Source organism: Bos indicus x Bos taurus, chromosome 6, assembly GCF_003369695.1.
Source record: "Bos indicus x Bos taurus breed Angus x Brahman F1 hybrid chromosome 6, Bos_hybrid_MaternalHap_v2.0, whole genome shotgun sequence".
Taxonomy (NCBI): Eukaryota; Metazoa; Chordata; class Mammalia; order Artiodactyla; family Bovidae; genus Bos; species Bos indicus x Bos taurus.
The window spans coordinates 67,001,385-67,028,035 of record NC_040081.1 but is presented as its reverse complement, the minus strand read 5'-3'; the positions used below and the strand labels follow the sequence as shown (position 1 = coordinate 67,028,035).

Below are 26,651 nucleotides of genomic sequence, written 5' to 3'. Positions count from 1 at the left end.
CATTATGGCTGGAAATATTCTTTTTTGGAGTTAAAAGCAAATTTTCTAACTAAAAGAGGAAGCACTGATTCAGATGTCAAATGGCCAGTGTTCAGTCCCAAACTCTGTCCCTCACTGGCTCATATGAAGCTGGGTGAGTGAACTTAACTGCTCTGTGCCACAGTCTTCTCATGTGTGAATTGGGGACAATAATAGTTACTACTTCATAGGGTTGTTGTGGGAATCAGTTGAGAAAATGCCTTTAATATTTATTTCTTAGTTATTTGGTTGCACTGGGTCTCAGTTTCAGCATGTGGGGTCTTTAGTTGAGGCATGTGAACTCCTACTTGTGACATGTGGGATCTAGTTTCCTGACCAGGGGTAACCCAGGCCCCCTGCATTGGGAACATGGAGTCCTAGCCACTGGACCAGCAGGGAAGTCTGAGAGAATGCCTTTAAAATGGGCACTAAGTGAATTTAAAACACAACCCACCATGTAGTGAGCCTAGCTCAGTTGGTAAAGAATCCACCTGCAATGCAGGAGACCCCGGTTCGATTCCTGGTTGGGGAAGATCCGCTGGAGAAGGGGTAGGCTACCCACTCCAGTATCCTGAGCGACTTTGACTTTAAAAGAAAAGTCAGTATCTTTTAGTTAACTCTTGGTATAAAAAAATCATTCTTTTTGACTGCTCATACTGATTTGAGTAAATAAACACCCTGACCCTCTACCCCACACTCCTTTAGAACTCTATTTAACTGACAGTGAAAATTTTAAGAAAATTGTTTGAAAGGAGTTCCAGTGTGGTGAGTGAAGCCTGCTTACCTTGAAACAAGTTACGGGCTTTGGGACTGGGCAGCCTGGGGTCCACCTGAGACCATTCTCTGACTATGTGAGCAGAGGGACCACTAACTGGGCTTTTGATTCTTGAGGTGGGGGTGGGGAGGGCGTGATCTGCCCCTCCAGCCTCAGAATGTAGGCCCCTCCAAAGTCTCTCTGCAGGCTCACAGCTTCCTCCCACCATTCTGCTTCTCCTGTTCCTTGCTCCTCCTCTTCTCCTCCTCCTGGCCCAACTCCGTCTTTTAGATCCTGCTTCCTTGTTCGTACAGTGCCATTTGGATGTGATCTCCCAGCCTCTTTAATGACCCCCTAGCTCTTATGTCGGAGAAGGCAATGGCACCCCACTCCAGTACTCCTGCCTGGAAAATCCCATGGATGGAGGAGCCTGGTAGGCTGCAGTCCATGGCGTCGCTAGAGTCGGACACGACTGAGCGACTTCACTTTCACTTTTCACTTTCATCCATTGGAGAAGGAAATGGCAACCCACTCCAGTGTTCTTGCCTGGAGAATCCCAGGGACAGGGAAGCCTGGTGGGCTGCCGTCTATGGGGTCGCACAGAGTCGGACACGACTGAAGCGACTTAGCAGCAGCAGCAGCAGCAGCAGCAGCTCTTATGTATTAATTTATTTACGTATGTTGATCCATGTACCTATTATTTTTCAGATTCTTTTCCCGTTTAGGTTATTACGTAACTTGAGCAGAGGTCCTGTGCTATATGGTAGGTCCTTGTTGGTTGTCCATTTTAGATATAGCTGTGTGTACTTGTCCATCCCAGACTCCCTGACCCCTAACCCTTCTTGTTCATACAGTGAGTAATGGCGTTTTTCTCCTTTTGTGAACTCCAAGGTTTTCCTGCTTCCTTTCTGGCTGCTTGTTCTTGTCTCCTTCAAGAGTCAGTGTTCCTTAAGGTTGCTCTTTAAGGTCTCTTTTCTCACTCCACACTTGCCTGAGGGGACATCATTCATTTCTGTGGCTTTGGGTTGGCATGTATTTGCGAATAATGTCTCTACTGTGGTTCCCAGCCTGATGTCTATTCTGAGATCTAAGAATTTTCATCGCCACCTTAAATTCAAACTGTCTGAAAAGAAACTCAGGTTGTGCCCACCATCTCTGCCTCAGTAATTGTACCATGGTCTCTCCAACTGCTTGTGCCAGGAACCTGAAAGTCAGTCTGACCTTACCCTTCACCCTCTGTCATGTCTGGACTCTCAACAGATTTTGTTGATCCTATCTTCTAAATATAACCTCAATCCTGCCACTTTTTCTTATCTCTACCACCACCATGATCCAAACCACCCCTGCCTGTTCTTGGGTAAATATAGTGGCCTCTGTATCATATAGGATTGAGTTAGGCTATATATCACACAAAACCTCTAACTAATAGCAGCTTAAATGTACTAGAAATTTTTTTTTTCTTTCAGTGTGGAAAAAGACAAAGACTGGAAGCAAGCTGCCCTGAACTGGTACAGTAGATCCAACCTAGGGATTTTGAATCCTGTCTTTTTCTTTTATCGTCCTAGCTTATATCTTTTACTTTGGCCCACGATGGTTGCTGGTGCTCCAGCCATCTTTTCTGAATTGCAGGTTGTAAGAAGGAAGAAAGAAAAGAAGGTACTTCTCTCACCCGAGTTGATTTCCTTTAACAGCCTTTCCTTATGTTCTGTGTAAGACTTCCACCTGTATCTCATTGACTATAAGTTGGCCGCATGGTCAAGTTAGCTGCAAAGGGAGCCGGAAAGTAGTCTTCTATTTTTAATATCAGTATACCCAACTAAGAGTTAGGGTTCCGTTATTGCTGAGAAATGGATATTATGACTAGACAAGTAGGGATTTCTGCTGCGTCCTAATAGCTCCTTTTCCTGCTCTTGCCCTCTGCAGTCTGTGTACATCTTGGCCACAGTGATCTTTTAAAAACACAGTCTTGTTCCTCCTCTGCTTAAAATCTTTCAGAAACTAATCATTATCTCCAATTTAAATCTCAAAAGTCCTCAACAGGCCTTTGGGCCAGCAGCTTGCCCATCTGCCTGCATTATCTGCACTTCTTTCTCTTCCTCACTTCTGACCTTCCAGGTCACCAGTCTTTGTGTTCCTTTTAGGCACCTGACTCCTTTCCACCTTAGAGCATGTGCTTTAGCTATGTCCTCTGTCTAGAATCCATCCCTCCCTTCCCTTGACTGGCTAACTTCTTCCGGTTTCAGCTTAAATATCACTTGCTCAGTATAACTTCACTGTTCTTCCAGGTTAGATTAGTTTTCTACTTAAAAAATCAACTTGAGCTTTTACTATTTTTTACCACCTATCTCTGCTTAATAAATTTTTAGTGCAATTGTTTTTGCAGTCTCTCTCTTAACTAATCTTTTGCAAGGCAGATGAAGGCATTTCTTAGCCCAGTTCTTGACCTGTGGTAGGTAATAAATGGTTGTTGAATGACTGAATGGGATTGAGGTTCAAGGATGGATGTTATGAATTTATTCTGGATCATGATAAAGAGATGTAAATAAAAACTGTAAAGAGAAGTGGCTTGCTAGGTAGTCAGAGATACTGAATCAGGCACAGTAAGAAGTTGGGACTAGAGAAGTAATTTTGAAATAATCATATCTAATCTGTTTAATTCTCTTTATTTGAGAAGGAGGTAGCTTCCTAAGGGGATGTGCAATGGGGCTTTAAATCCAGACAGTTTGCTCTGAATCCTGGATCTGTCATTCACTAGCTATGACATTGGTCAGCTGATAAAATTCTCTAAGTCTGTTTCCTTTTGTGTAAATGGAGAAAATACATAGCCTGCAAGGACATTTACATGTAGCCAAAATATTTTGAACTCTTCTGTTTAGTCTTAAAAAAACACTATTAAGAAGGAAGATACACCTCACTATTAAAAAGGAAGATATAGCTACTTAAATAAACAGAGATGATGGAAAACATTATCCTTTTTAATCATTTCCTGGTCATCTTGCATGCACATCCTTTTTGCACAGTGAAAATCAAATTGCCTTCTGGGCTTAGGAACAGAGGGCTTTGGGGCTTTTTTGGAGGCTTTTAAAAAAAAAAACTTTTAATTTTATGTTGGAGGATTGCTGATTAACAACGTTGTGATAGTTTCAGGTGGATGGCAAAGGGACTCAGCCATATGTATGCATGTATCCATTCTCCCCCAAACTCCTTCTCATCCAAGCTGCCACATAACATTGAGCAGAGTTCCACATGCTGTACAGTAGGTCCTTGTTGAACGTAACTTACCAAATACTTCCGTAGTGTGTACCATATGTCATGGTCTTCTGTGCTTTTCAAGCATTAACTTTAATCCTCTGAACTTTATAAGGTAGATGCACCTATCATTTCCATTTTACAGATGGGGAAACTGAAGGATAAGGAGATTGAGTGCCTCACCCAGGGTTGCAGAGGCAGGAATCCAGCTGAAGCTGTCTGATTCATACATAAGGATCAGGCTTCTATTCATCTTTATGTTCAGCAGAAAAAGGAACTTTTCTTCAAGAAAGCCTAGGAAACTGGTTCAAGTGTGCCTTTGTAGTAACTACTGTCAATAGTATACTTTGAAGAAAGAGCAGTTTTGGGCCAAAGATGCTCTCTGCTGTGCTGTGTAAAGGCTGTGAGCTACCAGAGATCAACTGTTTCTAACGTAAAAAGGAAGTGCTAATATAGTAGTTTGCAGATTCAGTATTGGTTTCATACTGTAAGACAGAGCTAAAATAGCCTCACAGGGCAAAAATAGTACAGTCACGTGAAGCATCAATAGTCCTTTTTAAAAAACAGAATTATCATACTTGTGAATTAGAGGTTAATCTCTTTTTCCAGATGAAAAGAGTGGATGTTGGTAGATACTGGTCATTTCTATTCTATCCTTCTGTAATGTTAGGGAACTGATATTTGTCCTGACCCAGGGAAGAATCTCATTCATGCCATTTTATTTTCTAAGATACAATCAAATTTGATATCAGTTCTCAGAAGACCTTTCCTGGCATCTAGAAGGTAGGTGTGAGAGTCTTTCTTTTAGTAGAACTAGAAACTTTTCCTTTATTTTCCCTAAGGACTAGTGTTGTTTTAAAATAACATTAATAGCTAAATTGATCAAACATTGGCTATTTGTCAGCTTTGTTTTGAGAGCTTAACATGAATTGACTCTTCAACTCTTATAGCAGGCTTAGGAGGTTCTGGTGCTGTTATAGCTATGGTATAGCTAAAGGCACTGAAGCTCAGGAAGGTCGAGTCACTTGTCCAAGGAGACAGAGCAAGTAAGTGACAGAGCTGAGATTCAAACCCAGGCGTTTGAATCAGAGTCCAGAGCCTTGCCTCTCAAGCAGTAAGCTCTTGTTAGAGTCCTGCTGGTTCTTAGTCTAATGAGGTATAAGATATATAATACAAAGTAAAAATGATTTTTCCTTTTATTATTATTTTCAATTATTATTTATTTATTTGGCTGCACCTGGTCTTAGTGACAGCACACAGAATCTTCAGTCTTCTTTGTGGCATGCAGAATCTTTAGTTGTGGCCTGTGGGATCCACTTCCTTGACCAGGGATCGAGCCTGGGCCTCCTACATTGGGATCTCAGAGTCTTAATCACTGGACACCAGAGAGATCCCAGTTTATTGTTTTTAGCAGCCTGGGCCCTTGCATGCCAAAATATAATCATTCAATGCCATGGTTCCTCATTTCCTTTAAGGTTAAGTGCAACCCCTATATCAGAGCCTTCCATAATCTGGTCCCTTCTCACCCTCCCACTCTCCTCTCCTGCCTCTTCCACTTGTCCTCCTCAGTTATCTGAACATGCAGGTACACTGACATCCCTAAATCTGCTTTGCTCCTTAGCCTATGATATTCTAGTTGTCAGTAATACTCTTTTTCTTTGCTTGGAAAACTCTTCTTTAGGACTCAAGGTGCAGCTCAAAGAGGCACCTTCTCCATGCAGCCTTCTCTGACTCTTCTCTTGGAAGAATCAACCTCTTCTTCCTTTGTGTCCCAGTACATTTTGTTCAGGAAAGAACCTTCCACACTGCCTCATGAGTAATCATCTCTTCCCAATCAGCTGGAAATTCCTGAAAACAGGAGCGGATGCTACATAAATGTTGACTGTGAGAGCTGGAGGGGTGAGGAGGTGCAGGGGAGATACTTGAAAGGTCTGAGGATATTAGACCTGGGTTAATTCCAGATAGTTAATATCCTGTGTATGGAATGTAAGGATTTTTGATTTGGGGACATAAACTATTCATTGTGACCTATTCATACTTTCTTTCATAACTCGAAACGAGAAGTATACGAATTACATTGTTCACAACCGTGATATCCATGAAACAAGCAACAGTGAAATAACTCTTCGATTTGGCAATTGAAATAGTGTGTGTGATTTAAAATAATTGTGCTGATTCTAGGTTAACTGTCGGATGTTTTAATTTGATTAAGTTAAGTCTAATTTCAATTCCATTGTTTTCCTGGGTTGCCCATACCACATATCCATTGAGTTCCCACTGTGCTGGTGGCGACCACACGAGGCAGGCGCCCATCCCTTACCCATCTATTATGGACGTGGAGTACTCCATGAGAGTCTCACAGTTAACTACATATTATGATATGTAGAAGTTAGAAAAAGTACTTTCAGAAAAAGTACAGGCTGCTTTTGTTTCAGAGTGTGAGGTATGTGAGTAGGACCAAAACGTTCTAACGGTACAAAATGTATTAAATGGAACCACCTGCAATTACCATTATTTGATCATTTTTCACTTCTAAAAGGGCAGTTTCTTATGACCTAATATTACTTTTGTGAATTGATGAGAAAAGCCACCTCTCTTTCTGAATCCACTTAAAAGCCTGTGCTTGGTAATATGGAGGTTTGAAGTCATTTGCTATAGAAACTCCTACAAGTTCCTTGAAAGTCTCACAAAGCCTGTTGTTGTTTAGGTGGTGTGAAATGGTCCCTCTGTGCTCGGAAGGGAGCTAAAGGGTTACCCTTATATCCCTTTAGAAGAGAAAATCAAACAGATAATGCCCCCTCCCAGGTGCTGGTGGGCCCACAGTGAGTATAGCCTGGCTCTTGGGCTGTGGGGGTCATGTATTTGGCATTGGAGAGCATCTCTCGGAATGGCCATATATTCTGCAACATGGGTTAATTTTTATTAGATTATTTGAGAGTTAATTGTATTAGCAATAGCAGAGTAAGAGAGGATGAACAGTTTAAGGATGGCCCCCAGCTGTGATAACCAATAAAGAGTAGAGTAGCGCAGTCTAGAACTCTGTCTTCATTTGCTCTTGGCCAATTGGTTTAATGTCAGTGCCCCCATGTACCTAATTATACAGTGCAGATGCTAAGTAGCTCATTTTTTCAGTAAGATCAGTAGTTTTATAATTAGACTTGAAGCACTTAGAGATTGATGGATGCAAAGAGTTGAGTAAATGAGACCTCTAAGAGCACTGTGTGAACATCAGGAATTGTGTTGGTTCCTCTCTTGAATCCATTGTTCACAGTACCAACAAGGATAGCTAAATCTTTATTAGCAGCACTTAAGCAATTTGTTCATATCTACTTTTTTACCTGTTTATAATGCAGACTTTCTGTGTTTTCACAAAGAATTTTTGTAAGTATATTCAACAACTGCTTTAATCAGGATTTTTAAAAATGTGATGGGAAGAAATATTTTTTTAGACTTTTCAAACATACTCAAGTGTGGACAGAACAGTGCACTGACTCGTATGTATCCAGCACCTGGCTAAATAACCCCAAGTCATACTCCCCATGCCCACTTCAGTTGTCTTGTGGCACATCCTTCCCACTCTCAGTATCTCATAGAAATCACATAGTTTCTTCTACAGATGCTTCAGTATTCATCCCCAAAAGACACAGAGGACCCATCTTTTTGCTGTTGTGTTTTTATGAAAGTACATTTGGTTTGCAGTGCTGTGTTAGTTTCAGGAATACAGCAAAGCTAGACACACATATATATATATATACTCTTTTTCAGATTCTTTTCCCTTATTACAAATATTGAGCATAGTTCCCTGTGCTGTACAGTAGGTCCTTGTTGATTATTTTATATATAGTAGTGTGTATATGTTAGTTCCAAATTTCTAGTTTCTCTCTCCCCATGCCTTTCCCCTTTGGTAACCGTAAGTTTGCTTTCTGTCTGTGAGTCTGTTTGTTTTGTATGTAAGTTCATTTGTATCGTATTTTTTTTTTTTTTTAACAAAGTCTGCGTCTTAGTTAGAACCTTAATACTATCACACATCTCAAAACATATCAACACAACTTCCTTGATGGCATGAAGCAGGCCCAGTTAGTGGAAGAAATTGTTTCAAAAATCGTTTTATCTGTAGAATGTTCACAATTAAGAAACTGTGCTACCAACATTTTCTGTAAATTAATTGCAATACAAAGTGAATATTCCTATAGAAACCATAGTAAAAGCAGTGGTTAGCACCCATTCAGTTCAGTTCAGTTCCGTCACTCAGTCGTGTCCGACTCTTTGCGACCCCATGAATCGCAGCACGCCAGGCCTCCCTGTGCATCACCCATTAGGCCTCCACAAATCCGTGGAACTAGGCAATTTTGGGTATTTCTCTTTGAATATCTTACTGTGGGGAGAATTGACAGACAGTTCATCTTTTCTTACGAGAGATCTCGATATAAGACACACAGTTTCTCTCTCTTGCTGGTGTTGTCCCACATGATTCCTTCTCCCCACGTCCACCTCCTCACTCGCCTTCCCTTCACCCCTATCTCTTAGGCCCCCGAGAAGCAAAAGAAGGAACTTTCCCTAGCATGACTGATTATCTTTACTGGAAAAAAGCAAGGATATTGCTTTCTTGGGGGCAGCAAGCTATCTAGGGAAGCTACGTTATATGTAGTTGAATATTTTAAAGGTATTTTAGTGAACAGACTACAGGATGGTCCTGTTAACACTGGAGCAAACTAGAGAAATGTCATATATGGTTCAGTAGAAACTTATTTAAAGACCAAGTTCATGCACTGTTTTACAGGATCCTAGCACAGCTAGGTTTATTTAAAAAAAATCTTATCTCCAAATCATACTTCTCTGCAAGCACTTTTGTGGTCCACTCACATCAGATAAGCAGAGAGAAAGTTTGTTTTTTTTTTTTTTTTAGTGGAGGACCTGGAGGTCTGGCGTGGGCAGTGCGGAGATAAAGTTCCCAAGAGGTTGTGAGCCTCCTAACATATTCCCCTTGCTCAGAAACCCAGTCCTGCCTGCATGTCATAGGTCAGCCTCCAGGATGAGGCTGGGGGCAGTTACCACAGGGGTTTCCCACCCCTGGGGCTATCCTTTCTCTGAACGATCACTTCATCAATCCATTTGGCCACGATGGGGATACTGGGAGTAGGGGTGGAAATCATACCCCTAATTGTGCTGCAGAAGTAGGTTCATGCCACATGCAAAAGCCACAGAGTTTGCTGTGTGTGTTGCCATTACTCATTGCCCTGCCACCCACCACTTATCCCGGAAACTGCATTTTCAATTTTGCCCCATTTGCTGTCTGTAATTTTCACCCACCAGAAACTCATAAAGCTTCTCTCTCCTAAGTTCCTCTTGATTAGAAATCATGTTGTTGTGATTCTAGTTATTTATACTTTCAAAAAGATATAAAATGTCATTAAAAAAAAAACCTGAACACATGAAGTGTTTACTGGAGAGCCTCAGAACACGTGTGAGCAAACATACATGCAGTCATATACGTGCGGGTGTGCACGGAACCCCTAGGACAGAAGCAAGGTTCTGCTTGTCACTGTTAATTGTAGAAACTTGAAAACTGAAACCTAGGTTAAAGGATTTTCTTTCTTTTATCCCCTTCCTTCTCTTTTACTACTTAAACATACAAACAAAAAAGATTTGCAGTGGCTTATCCAGTGATTACCTTCTCTGTGGTTGAGGAGGGGTCCCTTGACAGAGCTGTATTTCTGAGAACTGTAATGTGACAGTTACTGTGTTCATTTGTAGTCGCACATTTAGCAATGCGCTTTGACTGAACAGGAGGGCAGAAAAAGGGCCTTTTAGGTCCTGGAAATTTGTGGTGTGCCTGTGCCCATCTGGGGTGGTGTATGTCTGACACAGCAATGGCAGAAATAAAGCTAGCTGAAATGAAAGTGAAAGTTGCTCAGTCATGTCTAACTCTTTGCGACACCATGGACTATACAGCCCATGGAATTCTCTAGGCCAGAATACTGGAGTGGGTAGCCTTTCCCTTCTCCAGGGGATCTTCCCAACCCACTAGCTGAAACCCTGCTCTAAAATAGCATAGTCAAACAGATAGCTAGTGGGAAGCTGCTGTATAGCACAGGGACCTCAGCTTGGTGCTCTGTGATGACCTAGAGGGGTGGGATGGTGTGAGTGTGGGAGGGAGATTCAAGAGGGAGGTGATATCTGTATACATTTAGCTTATTCACATTATTGTTGCAGAAATTAACACAACATTGTAAAGCACTTATCCTCTAATTAGAAAAAAAAAGTGATGGCTGTGACAGGATATTGTGAAATCAGATCCAAGGAAGGCCTCCTCCCTGCTTAGCTGAATCCGCTTCTGTTCATTCATGTTTTCATTCATTCATGTCCATGTTCATTCTGTGACCCTGTGGACTGTAGCCTGCCAGGCTCCTCCTTCCATAGAATTCTCCAGGCAAGAATACTGGAGTGGGTTGTCATTTCCTTCTCCAGGGGATCTCCCTGACCCAGGGATCGAACCCAAGTCTCTTGTATCTCCTGCAGTGGCAGGTGGGTTCTTTACTACTGTGCCACCTGGGAAGCATTCATTCATTCATTCATTCATGCACAAGTCATCAGGCACCTGCCACATGTCAGGTGCTGCGGAGAAGGTGGGTGTGTCTTTCCCAGTTGGTGACCTTTATCCTGCCTGTCTCGAAGAAGTGGGTGAGAAAGGGAGAAAGAGGAGCGTAGGGCTGGGAACCAGCATTAGGGGAAGGTATTAAATTAATTTTATTTCTTAACCAGAAAAAATTTAGCACTGGATGAATCAGGTGGGTGGATGAGTTGTTTCTAAATCAAAACAAATACTAAGGCAGAGCCTTCATTTAATTGAGAGCCTATTAATTGCCTACTTCATTTTTATAACAATTTTTTTCTTTGTTGTTAAGTTTTCTAAGTCTTTGATTTATCTAAAACTTTTTTATATAGGTCATTATAGAGTATTGAGTAGAGTTCCCTGTGCTATACATTAGGTCCTTATTAGTTATCCATTGTATATATAGTAGGGCATACATGTCAGTCCCAATCTCCAATTTATCCCTCCTGCCTTTACCTCTTGGTAACCATAAGATTGTTTTCTATATCTGTAACTCTTTTTCTGTTCTATAAATAAGTTCATTTGTACCATTTTTTTTCAATTCTATGTGTAAACAGTATACCATATTTGTCCTTCTCTGTCTGACTTAACTTCACTCAGTATGACAATCTCTGAGTTCATTTATGTTTCTGCAAATGGCATTATTTTGTTCTTTTTTTTATAGCAGAGTAATATTCATTGTTCTCTGTTTGTTTCCAAGGCAAAGATAGAGTGCCTGATGAACTATGGAATGAGGTTTGTGACATTGTACAGGAGATAGGGATCAAGACCATCCCTATGGAAAAGAAATGCAAAAAAGCAAAATGGCTGTCTGGGGAGGCCTTACAAATAGCTGTGAAAAGAAGAGAAGTGAAAAGCAAAGGAGAAAGGGAAAGATATAAACATCTGAATGCAGAGTTCCAAAGAATAGCAAGAAGAGATAAGAAAGCCTTCTTCAGTGATCAATGCAAAGAAATAGAGGAAAACAACAGAACGGGAAAGACTAGAGATCTCTTCAAGAAAATCAGAGATACCAAAGGAACATTTCATGCAAAGATGGGCTCGATAAAGGACAGAAATGGTATGGACCTAACAGAAGCAGAAGATATTAAGAAGAGATGGCAAGAGTACACAGAAGAACTGTACAAAAAAGATCTTCATGACCCAGATAATCACGATGGTGTGATCACTGACCTAGAGCCAGACATCCTGGAATGTGAAGTGGGCCTTAGAAAGCATCACTATGAACAAAGCTAGTGGAGGTGATGGAATTCCAGTTGAGCTATTCCAAATCCTAAAAGATGATGCTGTGAAAGTGCTGCACTCAATATGCCAGCAAATTTAGAAAACTCAGCAGTGGCCACAGGACTGGAAAAGGTCAGTTTTCATTCCAATCCCAAAGAAAGGCAATGCCAAAGAATGCTCAAACTACCACACAATTGCACTCATCTCACACGCTAGTAAAGTAATGCTCAAAATTCTCTAAGCCAGGCTTCAGCAATACATGAACCGTGAACTTCCTGATGTTCAAGCTGGTTTTAGACAAGGCAGAGGAACCAGAGATCAAATTGCCAACATCCGCTGGATCATGGAAAAAGCAAGAGAGTTCCAGAAAAACATCTATTTCTGCTTTATTGACTATGCCAAAGCCTTTGACTGTGTGGATCACAATAAACTGTGGAAAATTTTGAAAGAGATGGGAATACCAGACCACCTGATCTGCCTCTTGAGAAATTTGTATGCAGATCAGGAAGCAACAGTTAGAACTGGACATGGAACAACAGACTGGTTCCAAATAGGAAAAGGAGTACGTCAAGGCTGTATCCTGTCACCCTGTTTATTTAACTTACATGCAGAGTACATCATGAGAAACGCTGGGCTGGAAGAAACACAAACTAGAATCAAGATTGCCAGGAGAAATATCAGTAACCTCAGATATGCAGATGATACCACCCTTATGGCAGAAAGTGAAGAGGAACTAAAAAGCCTCTTGATGAAAGTGAAAGTGGAGAGTGAAAAAGTTGACTTAAAGCTCAATATTCAGAAAACGAAGATCATGGCATCTGGTCCCATCACTTCATGGGAAATAGATGGGGAAACAGTGGAAACAGTGTCAGACTTTATTTTTGGGGGCTCCAAAATCACTACAGATGGTGACTGCAGCCATGAAATTAACAGACGCTTACTCCTTGGAAGGAAAGTTATGACCAACCTAGATAGCATATTCAAAAGAAGAGACATTACTTGGCCAACAAAGGTTCGTCTAGTCAAGGCTATGGTTTTTCCTGTGGTCACGTATGGATGTGAGAGTTGGACTGTGAAGAAAGCTGAGCGTCGAAGAATTGATGCTTTTGAACTGTGGTGTTGGAGAAGACTCTTGGGAGTCCCTTGGACTGCAAGGAGATCCAACCAGTCCATTCTGAAGGAGATCAGCCCTGGGATTTCTTTGGAAGGACTGATGGTAAAGCTGAAACTCCAGTACTTTGGCCACCTCATGTGAAGAGTTGACTGATTGGAAAAGACTCTGATGCTGGGAGGGATTGGGGGCAGGAGGAGAAGGGGACGACAGAGGATGAGACGGCTGGATGGCATCACTGACTCGATGGACGTAAGTCTGGGTGAACTCTCGGAGTTGGTGATGGACAGGGAGGCCTGGCGTGCTGCAATTCATGGGGTTGCAAACAGTCGGACACGACTGAGCAACTAATCTGATCTGATAATATTCATTGTAGGCTTCCTAGGTGGCTCAAGTGGTAAAGAAGACTAAGAATAAGTGGCTTAAGTGTTAGTTGCTCAGTCGTGTTTGACTCTTTGCAACCCCATTAACTAGCCTCTCCAGACTCCTCTGTCCATGGAATTTTCCAGGCAAGAATACTGGAGTAGCTTGTCATTCCATTCTTCAGGGGATCTTCCCTACCTAGGGATTGAATCTGGGTCTCCCAGATTACAGGCAGAATCTTTACTGTCTGAGCCACCGTGGAAGCCCAAGCGGTAAAGAATCTGCCTGCCAGTGCAGGCAATGCAGTAGATGTGGGTTTGATCCCTGGGTCAGGAAAAGCCTCTGGAGGAGGAAATGGCAACTCACTCTAGTATTCTTGCCTGCAAAATCTTATGACATAGGAGCCTGCAGGCTACAGTCCATGGGATCTTGAAGAGTTGGACACAACTGAATGACTGGGCATGCAATATTCTATTGCATATATGTACCATATCTTCTTTATGCATTCCTCTGTTGATGAGCATTTAGACTGCTTTCATGTCCTGTGAAAGTGAAAAAAAAAAGTGAAAGTATTAGTTGCTCAGTCGTGTCTGATTCTTTGTGACCCGATGGACTGTAGCTTACCAGGCTCCTCTGTCCATGGAATTGTCCAGGCAAGAATGTTGGAGTGGGAAGCCATTCTCTTCTCCAGGGGATCTTCCTGACTCAGGGATTGAACCTGGATCTCCTGCATTGCAGGTGAATTCTTGACCTTCTGAGCCACTGTAAATTATGCTGCAATTAACGTTGGGATGCATGCATCTTTTCAAATTATGGTTTCCTTTGAGTAGATGCCAAGAGAGGGATTACTGGCTCCTGTGCTAACTCTGTGTTTAGTTTTTAAAAGAACCTCCAAACTGTTCTCCATAGTGGCTGTGCCAATATACATGCCCACCAACAGTGTAGGAGGGTTCCCTTTTCTCTACACCCTCTCTAGCATTTATTATTTGTAGATTATTTTATGACCATGTGAGGTGATATCTCATTGTAGTTTTGATTTGCATTGAGCATCTTTTCATGTACTTTTTTGGCTATCTGTATGTCTTCCTTGGAGGAATGTCTATTTAGATATTCCACCCATTTTTTGATTGGGTGTTTTTTTTTAAGGGTTTGTTTTTCTGTGAACAATGTTTAAAGTCTTTATTGAATTTGTTAATATAGCTTCCATTGTTTTGGTTTTTTTACCTCAAGGCATGTGGGATATTAGCTCCCCGACTGGGGGTCCATCCCACATCCTCTGCACTGGAAGGTAAAGTCTGAAGTGCTGGACTTTCAAGGGAAGTCCCAGGGTTGTTTGTTATTGAGCTGCATGAGCTATTTGAAGTCTATGATTTAGAACAGTAAATTATTAGCAAGGAATTTCTTAGTTTCTAAATGTTCCCAGATTTCAAGGTCTCTGAATGCAGGGGCCATATTTTTTTTTTTTTTCAGCTTTGTTGAGATTATAATTGATATATAGTAAACTGTATGTTATAACTGATATATAGTAAACTGCATGATAGGCTACCTGCTCCAGTGTTCTTGGGTGGCTCAGCTGGTAAAGAATCTGCCTGCAATGGGGGAGACCTGGGTTCGATGCCTGGGTTGAGAAAGATCCCCTGGAGAAAGGAATGGCTATCCACTCCAGTATTCTGGCCTGGAGAATTCCACGGACCGTATAGTCCATGGAGTCGCAAAGAGTTGGACGTGACTGAGTGACTTTCACTTTCAAACTACATGTATTATTTGAGGAGTCTTGACATATGTATATACCTGCGAAGCCATTACTACAATACAATAATGAACATATCCATTACCCCTCAAATTTTCCTCATGCTCTTTTTGTAATTCATACCCCCTCTTTCTATCTCACTGTCCCTAGGTAATCACTTATCTGATTTTTGGCACTATAGATTAGTTTGAATATATGGGCATTTTGAAATAAACTCGTATAGCATTTACTCTTTAAAAAGCTAGCTTCTTTCACCTGGCATATTATTTTGAAATACATCCATTCTATTGTATCAATGTTGCATTTCTTTTTATTGCTGTAAACTATTTCATTGTTTGTCCAGTCACCTGTTGATGGTCATTCAAATTGTTTCCAGTTTTCAGCTAATACAAATAAAACTGCTGGGGAGAACATTTTAGCAGATGTTTGGGAGTAAGAGAGCTTTGTTAGTCTTTTGTTTGTGATCTTAGTGTTTGCATGTGGCAATTAATAGTTCTAAAAACTGAAAGATTTATGTATAATACAATAAACACTCATTGATATTACTTTCACTTGCACTCCTTTGGCCAGAGATTGGGCACATGGTCTTACCCAAATGCATGGAGATAGGAAAATACAGTCTAGCTGGGCACCCAGGAAGAAGGGGAAAACATTGAGATCACTAGCATCGTCTCTGCTCCCTGGGGCTCATAGTCTTTGGATTGAATTGATTAATCCTGGAGTTCATTGAATTTGGATGTCTGTCACATTAACTTTATAAAGTAAGAGATCTATATATGTTGATTTCTACATAACTCACTCCAGTCTTTACTAACTTTAAGAATTTAAGTAAATTACTTTTAGACTTACTTGCAGATATTTGTGTTAGTAGGTTTTGCTTTCAAATATGCTAAAACATAACTGGTATAAGTTTTAAAAAGTGCCTTTGGGTTGCAAAAGGGTATTAGGAAAAGGGTACCAGAAGTATAGAAACATCTCTATCAGCACAATATTATTTGAAGATTATTATGTGATTTTGGAAATGATTTTTTTTTGTCTTCAAATTCCTTATAAGTTATCCTGTTTTTGTTCTGGATGTTATGTTAGAAACCATAATCTTCATAAGTGAGCCTTGCTTGTGTATGTAACTACTGGCTTCTTAATGTAAAAGTACTCTTTTTGTTTGTTTGTTTGATTAAAGTCACTTTGTAAATTGTAAGGCCCTTATGTCAGTTATTATTATGAGCTGATTAAAAGGGAGGACAAAAATATTAAGATGCCAAGTTTTTGTTTTAGTTTTCTTCTAGTTTTTCACTGAAATTTAGTACTTAGTAAAGTGGGGACATTTCACCATAGAATTACCAAGTTGAAAATGACTTTATATTTTATTTATTCTACTTCTCCTGATACCAGAAAGGCCTACATCAGAATTATTCCCAGTATCCACACGCACAGGGTCATAACCATCCTGAGGTTTTCCTTGTTTCTTATGATTTATGTGTCCTGTTGCTCTTGAGGCCCATTCTTTCAGCTCTGTTCTGAGTGGAAAGGGAAAACAACTTTCATGTATGAAATAGGCCTTTTTACTCATTTGAGATTTTTGGTAGAATACATCATTTTATTTCTTTCCTTTCAAGAGCTGATTGAAAACTCTATGGCCTCTTAGTATTGACCCCTCTGAACTTTCAGTGTCAGCTGATTATTCCTTTCCTTACCTTAGCAAATGGCTAGTTGTAAATTCCATAAGGGCAAGAAATTCTGTGCTTTTAAAATCTCTGTCATGGTTCTTTGGTATCTCTGTGCCTGGTGGTACAGAGATACCAAAAATCAATCTTAAAGATTAAAGATTAAAATCAATCTTTAATTAATGTGACTGAGTGAAGAAATGGTCATGATAGAATATAGTGAATGTCACTAGTAAGCTTTGATGCTGCCCATCTGCTGAGGACTGTGAGATTTAAGAACTTCACTATTATTATATAAAACATATCTTTTGTCTGTATTCTCTGGAAGGTCCTTTGTCATTAAACATGCCATGTCAACAGCCATCTTTGGGTTTGTACTTATGGTCTGTTTTAATTGTTGTGTCCTTTGGAGAAAACAGAAGCTGACTGAACACTAAACAACTTAACTGGACCAGATGGAGTCCTAACCAAAGCGTGGCAGTGTGTGTGCAACTAACTGGTTTGAGGTGTGCTTTTGAGGTGTGCTGTGTGTGTGTTCAGTCACTCAGTTGTGTCTGACTCTGCGACCCCATGGACTGTAGCCCACCAGGCTTCTCTGTCCATGGAGTTTTAATTCCATGGTTTGGGGGGAGAGATTGAATTCCAGCAAATAGCCCAGCCCTCACATTCAAGTAAGCTGTTGGTTTGAATCTTACTTACTGTCCAGTTTTGTTTGCATTTAATTGGTGAACTTGCTTTGATCTTATACCTATTAAGAGTTATAAACACGAGAAATTTCCACTGAGTTAGTTTGTGCTCAGTTAAGTGATATCAAGTTACTAAAGAGTACCTGGCACTTGAGAATTCAGGGTTGGAATTAGAGTTAAGGCCCTGGTTTGTTGTGTGACTTCTGCCCAGTTAATTATACGCTGTCAGCCTTGATTTCTTCATCGGTAAAGTGGGGTGGCAGCTCTCATAATGCTGTGAGGATTCACTGAGTTACCATTAAAGGTGCACATAGTGCCTGGCTCAGAGTAATTGTTACGTTTTGACATAAGATAATTTTATTTTCTTAAAATAAGTGTTCACAAATACTCAGGCTTGAGAGACCAGGAGTCAGGTAAGAGCTTCTGTGAGTTTGAAAGATGTGGTTTCAGTTCTAGCTCAGCCACTCATTACCTCTCAGCTACTCAGTTTCCTAACAACTTCCCAGGGTTGTTGTGAAGATGAATTAAGAGTAGATGCTGCCATTTAGAGAGTGACTTCCCTGTACCAGCCACTGTACCGAGCACCTTTGTGCCTTATCTTTTTTCCTGCTTAGAGCTTAGTGAAATGAGCAGTGAAATTATCCCTTATCCTTAGTGAAATTATCCTATACCTACAGAGGAACCCAGAGAAGGCAGAATGTGGCTGGACTCAGGATCTGCCTGCCTCCAAGTTCATGCCCCGGACCTGAGGTCCCTGCAGTGCACGGGTGATTCATCCAGTACTTTCTTCTGTGGCAGGCAGCTGAGAATAGCCACATTAGGAATAAAAGTTGTGATACAGGGGGAAAGGGAGGAACCACGAACAATATCGGAAGGAAACTCATTGCGCATAGTAAGTCTTAGGAGAGGGGTGTAGAAAGGAGGACCTGAGGGTGTTTTGCACATAAACCTGGGGCCAGCTCTGGATATTTGTATATAATCATAAAAATTTAGTTTAATTTAGAGTTGTTATTGATATTTTAAAAAATATTTTAATTCTAGAAATTAAAGGAAAACAGTGTATGTTGTAAGACTTTCCTAGGGGCAGATTCTCTTTCATCTAATTCCCAGTTCTACTGTTCTGTTGGTGTGTTGTTTTACACACGTCATATTTCATCTGTCTCTCTAGTTTCCCTATTTAAACAATGGACAAAATGACCATTAGTTACCTATTCCTTATTTGGTCTCAAATAATCATTTTTGTGTCCTTTCCTAGACTTCCCCTGAAACACTTTGAACTTCAGCCCCAATGAATTTCTGTTCCCTGAATCGGTGCTTTGTTGTTTTTTTTTTTCGCCTGAGTTCTCTTCTCCACTTTCTCTAAAAGAAAACTCGTACTATCTTTTAAAAACCAAATGAAAATATCAGTTCCTCCCTGAAACTTCCCTGGCTTTTCCCGGCTCATTCCATAGCATAGCATGACACATGACTTCATCTTTATTTGATTGTGAGTCATTCTCCTCTTCCCCTTCCACCTACTGTATTATTGTGAGCTCCTCTTGAGGGGACTCTCAACCCTCTTCCGTAATGTTGAGACTGCAGCACACAGCGCTGTGCTTGGTGTCTGATCAGTGTTTGCCAGCAGGATAGGTAAAGTAATGAATGACCAACTTAAGTGTGAACCTTTATCTGTAAATTTCATAGTGAAGTATTTGAATTAATAAACCCAAATGTTAGTATAGTACAATAGATTATATATCATAGGATGTGTATTTAGGGGGCCATAAACCAGCCCACCCCCAGTTTTCCTATATAGATTAACTGGCATCTGTCAGCCGCTTTTAGTCCCGGGGGCAGGTGGTGAGTGGAGATGGGCATCTTAGAAACTGATGATGGCCTGCTGCTCAAGAACTAAGAGAGCTGGCAGGTGATAAATGACCCCAGAGCAGTGTCTGAAAAAACTCTATGATGTATCAACAGGGATTTTCTCCAGGGTTGGGAGATTAAAGGTCATTTGATTTTCTTTGTGCTATTAATATTTTCTAAGGTTTCTACAGTGAAATATTTTCCAAGGTTTCTGTGACTTATTAATAGGATCGCAGTCTCTTCTGCCCACTAACTGGCATAAGCCCAGGAATGGGGTAGGTGGCCTTGTCTAACTAGCCCCCTTGGCACGGTGCACCAGGTTCTTTACAAGCTGGCCCTGCTCACCTGCCTCATGTACCCTGGGCTTCAGCCACAGTTTTTTTTCCTGTTTATTTATTTTATATAGCAAACACTCACGGATAGCATACAGATCACTCTTTAAAGCATTTTGCAAATGCTGACTCATTTCAATCTCATAACTATCTAATAATCTCTATGAAGTGGGTACTATTATTATTCCCATTTTATAGATGAGGCAGCTGAGGTCATTCTGGAATATGTTTTTCATCCCATGTGCTGTGATTTTCATTCCCTTCCTACCATATTATCAGAATTTCTTTTCTGAAATTAATCATATAAGCCTTGGTTCCCCAGTGTTCTCTTAGCATCTTTTTTATATCCAGTACTTACTATGTATTGCTGTGTTACCATGTATGTCTCTCCCACAGGTAAACTTGGGCAAGTTACTTAACTTTTGTTTCCTTCTTCTGTAAGATGTGTCTATTAACTGTTAACTCACAGAAATGGCACAATATTTGGATTGTATGTTCAGGAAATGCACTTTCTATCTCTGGACTTCGTGTGTTCCTTAACACAGTGGCTGGCACAGAGCAGGTATTGTTCTGTGAGAAACTGAGTGGAAGAGACAGAAAACCAGAGTGACCTAAAGTCAGAGCCTCTGCAGGAGAGAGCAGCAGCACCCCCTTAATGCCTCATAAAGGCTTGAGCGGAAGATAGCTGAGTGAAGGCCATTGGGTTTGGTCATGAGCGGTGTTTTTGAGAACAACTTTAGCAGCTGCGGTGAGAAGGGAGGCAGGCAGATTGCACGTGGTTAAGGAGGCGTGGGTGGGAAGGAAATGAAGGCTGAAGGTGTAATACCTCTCTTTTAGGAAGGGAAGGCCAGAAGAAGGTCCTTGGTGTGGATGGCAGAGGCCTGAAGGTGACTATAGCAGAGGTCCCCAACCTCCAGGCTTGGGACCGGTACCTGCCGTCAGATCGCTCATTGCTGTCTAATTGCTGGCGGCAACATTAGTTAGAAATAAAGTGCACAGGGAATGTAACACGCTTGAAAAATCCCCCCACGCCATGGTCCCTGGAAAAATTGTCTTCCATGAAATTGGTCCCTGGTGCCAAAAAGGTGGGGGACCGCTGGTCTGTAGGCAGGAGAAGCAAAGGCCTCAGAAGAGTATGGCTATAAAGAACTTTCCTCTGGCTCTTGGGGCGGAAGCTCAGTCCATGCTCAGAATCCATGTTGCCCCATCGAGGACTTGGCTCCATTAATTTTGTCACCTGTTGGCAGCTGGGGCATCCAAGGTTGAGGGAGCTTTAGGAGCAGTTTGGGATCCTTGGGTGATGTGTTTAACCTGTGTGAGGTGCAGTTTCCTCATCTGTAAAGTAAGAATTTGGTGAGCATAGAAAGAAATGAGGTCTGTTAAGTGCCAACTACTGTGTCCTTAGCTGTTGTGTCCTTTTAACCTTCTCATAGAGACAGGATGAAAGAGAAGAAAAAGAAGGGTGAATCTTAGGGTGTTTTAGGCCTGCAAAAGTAAGAAGTCAGGGGTGTGCTTGTGGGATGGCTTCTCTCTTCTCCATGAGGTAGTGACAGGGATGGTCCACTGGGACGAGGGGAATGGGTAGGGTTTGTAGCTCTGTAGCATTTATGAGACTGGTGGTCTCCACGGAGGCCACCAGCTTCTCTCCACTGGAGACAGATGAGACCTGTGAAGGCCTGGCTAAGTATGAGAGGACAGGTAGGATTGTTTTGTGACCTGCTGCTGCCAGGCATGCAGGAGCAGAAGGCGTGGGTAGAACTGGGGACTGACGGAAATGTCAGTGGGGGATGGGGATTCCTGTGTGGGGGTGGGTTGGGGAGAGGGAGAGAGAGATGGGGGTGGAGGGAGGGAGACAAGGAGGATGGATGCCCTGGTAAAATGATGGCCAGATAACAATGGGATAAAATGGGATAAAAATGGGAGCTGATAGTCTGGTAGGGTGGTCTGGTCTAAGGGTGGTGGTAGTGAAACACAGAGCTGCTTATAAGGAGCAGGGTAGGGACTCCAAAGGCTGTGGCCATGGGGTAGTTTCAAAGTATTAGATGAAGCAGTTTTGAATGACCAGGGCCAGGGCATGCCTGGGTCATCCCAGATACTACAGTGTTCATCTTCATTTCTCTTCTTCTGTTCTTTGTCATATGACTCCGTACATTCTCTTCTAAAGTAATCTTAGTCTTTGTGCAGCTTTTTATATGGGATGTATCAGTTAATATTTTTCAGTAAACATTTTTTATTTCTACATTGTGCTTGAAATCATTTTTAAGGAATACACTATGCCAACTTGTCTTTGCACATACTACTTTGTATTCTTCTGGATTTTTTTCCCTGGGATAAATTCTCACACGTGAGATCATTATGCTCACGGATGTTAATGTTTTAGAGGGAGAAGTCCTGGTTTGTCATTAGTTACTTGCTGTAGGGAGATTTGCAGTGAGCAGGGAGGGAGGGCAATAGGGAAGGAAAAAAAAGAAAAGAAAATTCAAACATAGATTCTGAATGGAGGCTTTGCAGGAGCATGCATCCTCCTCACATCCTCCTGAGTTCTGTGTGCTGGAGTGGAAGATGTCACTGGCTGGAGTTTGCATCTGTGATCGAGTGCATGGACTTTTGCTTGGTTTGTCTCTGATGCTTTCTTTTTTGGGTTATGAGAGTTGGCTGTCATCTAGAAGTTAAGGTGTGTGTCTGTGAGGAAGACAGCAATCAAAGGGAGTCTCTTCTCAGTTCTAGACCTTTCTGGAGAGGGCAAGGACAGAGCAATTTCAGCTTTGAAAATTAAAGGGCTTAATTATTTTGATTATAATCCTCATAGTGTTAGTACTTTGAATAATTTTAGCCATACAGGGAGGCATGATTTATATAATTATGAAGGAAATTGTAATGTTTTGAATCAGTGATTTTTAAAACAAATATTGCTATTAATAACATTTTTCCTTTAACTTATGATTGAAATGGTTCTCTTTTTTTTAACAGAAAAAGTACAGAAAGGGATTTATTGATGTGTCAAAAATCAAGTGTGTGGAAATAGTGAAGAACGATGATGGTGTCATTCCCTGTCAAAATAAATATCCATTTCAGGTGAGCTGGCGTATTTTTCTGACAGTGAATTTCTGGGCTTTTAGTCATGTTTACTATTTCACATTAAAGTTTCCTGTCCTTGCTCTGTTGATTGATTTCTTGCAGCTTTGTTGAAGTATTAATATAACTGACCCATAAGAATCATATATATGTAAGGTATAGATTTGATGTTTTGATATATTTCAACATTGTGAGATGATTGCTACAATCAAGCCAGTTAACATATCCATCATTTCACGTAGTTACCATTTTCTTTCCTTCTCCTCTCCCTTTTTTTTTCCTTCAGTGGTGAGGCACTTATCTACCTTCTTAGCAGTCAAGCATGTAGTGTTGTTAACTGCTATCCCCATGCTGTACGTTAGATCTCCAGACTCATTGATCCTGCATAACTTCATCTTTGTACCCTTTGACCAACATCTCCCAGCGCTCCTCCTGCCTGCCCCTGTCAGCCACTCTTGCTGTTTCTATGAGGGTGTTTAAGATTCCACATCTGTGATCATGCAATGTGTATCTTTCTGTGTCTGGTTTAGTTTACTTATCGTAATGCCCTCGAGGTTCATCCATGTTGAGGCAAGTGACCAGGTTTTCTTTTTTAAAGCTGCATAATATTCCACTGTGTATATGTATGTTTATATATATGTGTATGTGTATATATACGTGTGTGTATAAAATAATTGTTTTTATTCAGTAATTTGTCTGTGGACATCTCCTCATGTTTACCAACTAGATGGCTCTCAGACCCCTCTCCTTTTTGGGTTTTTTTAGGGGCTCCATTTCTTAGGCACGATTGATTACATCATTGGCCATTGATGATTGAACTCAGTCACAGCTCCACTGCCCTTCTCGGAGCTCTCCACCTCTGAGAAGTGGGACTGAAAGTTCCAATACTGTAATCACAGGGTTGGCTTCACTGGCAACCAGCACCCTCCCCAACCTTCTCCTGGATTGTCACCTCATTAGCATAATAAAAGATACCCCTTTTCTCAGCCCAGGAAATTCCAAGGGGTTTCTAGGAGCTCTGTGCCAGGAACCAGAACAGAGACCAAATATATATTTGTTGTTATAAATCACAATATCAGAGGTGTCAGCTGCAAATTGGCACTTGTCATGGGCACTTGCCATTTACCTCTACAAGATGCTGCTGCAGTTGCTGACCTTCAGTAACCCCTGAAAGAAGTTCAGGGTATAGGGCGGAAATGAAGTACTCTGTGTTTTAGGAAAAACTGGCAAGACAGGTCTTCTGATAGTTAGATATTTTCAGGAGCTGATTTTATGAGCACAATTCTTGTATCTCCTCATATCTGGAAAAGCACTAAAATCCTTCATAATGATGACTGCTTAACGAGCCTAGCAGAAACCTTCTGGCAAAATATGTGCTTCATTGCATGTACCCTCCCTTCAGCAAAATCACATGTATATTGACCATCCCCCTTGCTTCTTTGGAGCAGCTTCTCAGAGCTATCTGACGTGCTGATTCCTGGGCTGCAGTCCTCATTTTGCCCTAAATAAAACTTGCAGCTCTCACATTATATCTTTTCAAGGTTGACACAGGTATGAAAATCATGGGCCAAATGAGGCAGCATACACCCCCAGCATACAGCCCTTTCTCTTAGTGCTTTATCTTTACCTCTTTAGTACATCTCATTTTCTGTCTTGTCATAAGGTATTTCTTAGATTCGTGTCTGTATCTCATGTAGTCCCAGCAAAGTGCTAGTTGTATGAATTAATCACCGAGTAGAATATAGCAATATTTGTTCTATGAAAGGAGATCCAACCAGTCCATCCTAAAGGAACTCAGTCCTGAATATTCACTGCAAGGACTGATGCTGAAGCTGAAACTCTAATCCTTTGTCCACCTGATGCAAAGAACTGACTCCTTGGAAAAGACCCTGATGCTGGGAAAGATTGAAGACAGGAGGAGAAGGGGACAACAGAGGATGAGATGGTTGGATGGCATCACCGACTCAATGGACATGCATTTGAGTAAACTCCAGGAGTTGGCAATCAACAGGGAAGCCTGGTGTCCTGCGATCCATGGCGTTGCAGAGTTGGACACTACTGGGTGACTGAACTGAACTGTTCTATGGTGTTCCCATTGTTATTAGACCACATTTATTTGATTCAAATGAATGAGGAGGGATTGTTGACAAAAAACTAATCAGTCGATCTAGGAAAGAAGTGGGGATTTTAAAAAACTTTTTATTTTATATTGAAGTATAATTGATTAACAATGTCATGTTAGTTTCAGGTGTACAGCAGAATGATTCAGTTATATATATATATACACACACACATGTATCTATTCTTTTGGGGGATTTGCATGTACACACTGCTATGTGTATGTGTGTGTGTGTATGTATTTTTTTTTTTTTTTTTTGGCTTTGCCGTGCAGCTTGTGAGATTTTATTTCCCTGACCAGGGACTGAACCTGGGCCCTTGGCAGTGAGAGCATGGGTGAAGTCCTAACCACTGTATGGCCAGGGAGGTCCCCATACTGCTGTATTTTAAATGGCTAACCAACAGGGACCTACTGTTAGCATAGGGAACTCTGCTCAATGTATGTAACAATCTACATGGGAAAAGAATTTGAAAAAAAAATGGAAAACTTAATTCGAGCCAGAGTTGAGGATTATAACCTGGGAGGAGCATCTCAAAAAGCTCTGAGAACTGTTCCACCCTCTACAAGTCAGGACACAGTTAATGATACATCAGTTTTTGAGTCAGAGGGCTGGACATCATGTGACATATTATTGACAGTTTTACAGAATCCAGATCTGAGCAGCATTGTAGTGGGTCATGTGACCCCTTACAAGATCAAGAAGGAATGCTATCTTTTAAGGCTCTATATTGTTCCTGCTGGGAAGATGATGTTGCTCTTTAGGGTTGAGCAGGTATTTCTGCCCATGGGGAGGTTTGATTTTGCATCACAGAATTATACAATGTACAGTGGGGGAGAGAGGAGGCTGAAGAGCAGAGAAGAAATTTTTGTTTACATTTCTCTTGTCTTGCCATAAAAATATGATTTTTATTTCTGAGGATTATCTATTAAATATGGTCAGGAAGAACCATCTATTGATAAAAGAGCTATCTGTGTTCAATCTAGTGGCTGTTGACATAGTAAAGAGAGGTTTCTAGCCAGATATTTCTTTTCGGTCAATCAGGGTGTTTCTGCCTTGTGACTGACCACCAAGGGTAAAGTGAAGACCAAAATTCTTGGGTTAGCTTCCCATTCTTAATTTTATTATTGCTATTAAAAATATTAGGAATAAGACTGTCTAATTGCTCATCTGGAGGTAACTGTAAAAGAGGTACTGTGGTTAAAAGTTTGGAACTTAGAGTCAGGATCCTGGCTTTCTGGATGACCAGATACATGCTGATGGGCAGGTAAATTAAAGGGTACCATTTGCAGTGTATTCTGTGTGAGTGGTGCCTCCGGGAGCTATTTAGAATTGATGTCTTGGATAGGCCTTAGTCTCCTCTTCTGCAGAATGGGAATACTAATGCCTTGATGGTAGGATTGATTGAGTTGATGTCTGTAAAGCATGAAGTTTAGAGTTGGAGTAGTCCGTGCTTAATTAAGCTACCTACTGCAGTTATTTGTAGTGGCAAAAGGAAGGTGTAGGAGTGATGCTGAAAGAGTAGTCCATTCATCTAAATATTATTCAGAAAAATACTTGATTGGAATAATCCCTGTTGTACCAAGTTTATTTAAGGAACTTTAGTTCCTTACGTTGCAAGAAATAATAAGATTGGCAAAGCATCCTGGCCTCTGTACATTTTTTTTCGTCCTGTAAAAGCACAATCCTTTGCAAAATCCCACCTGATGTAGACCTGAAGAAATATATTTGCTTTTGTAAGAAGGGAATCTAGGTTCTTTGAACTGAAAGCAATTGACTTTTGCTTAAAGAGTTTCCGAGTCTTTTATTGGTCCCTATGGTACCAGGGCTCTGTGCTGGGCAGGAGTGCT

General features: G+C 41.1%; 1 protein-coding gene across 4 annotated transcripts in view; it reads left to right on the top strand.

Moving 5' to 3' along the window:
- TEC (tec protein tyrosine kinase) overlaps positions 1–26,651 on the top strand; it is a 168,598-nt gene that overhangs the window by 84,354 nt on the left and 57,593 nt on the right. For all 4 annotated transcript variants that reach the window (XM_027544443.1, XM_027544444.1, XM_027544442.1 and 1 more), the window contains one exon: positions 22,580–22,684. In XM_027544443.1, coding sequence (XP_027400244.1) covers positions 22,580–22,684 — 105 coding nt within the window. The remainder of the gene's footprint in view (positions 1–22,579; positions 22,685–26,651) is intronic.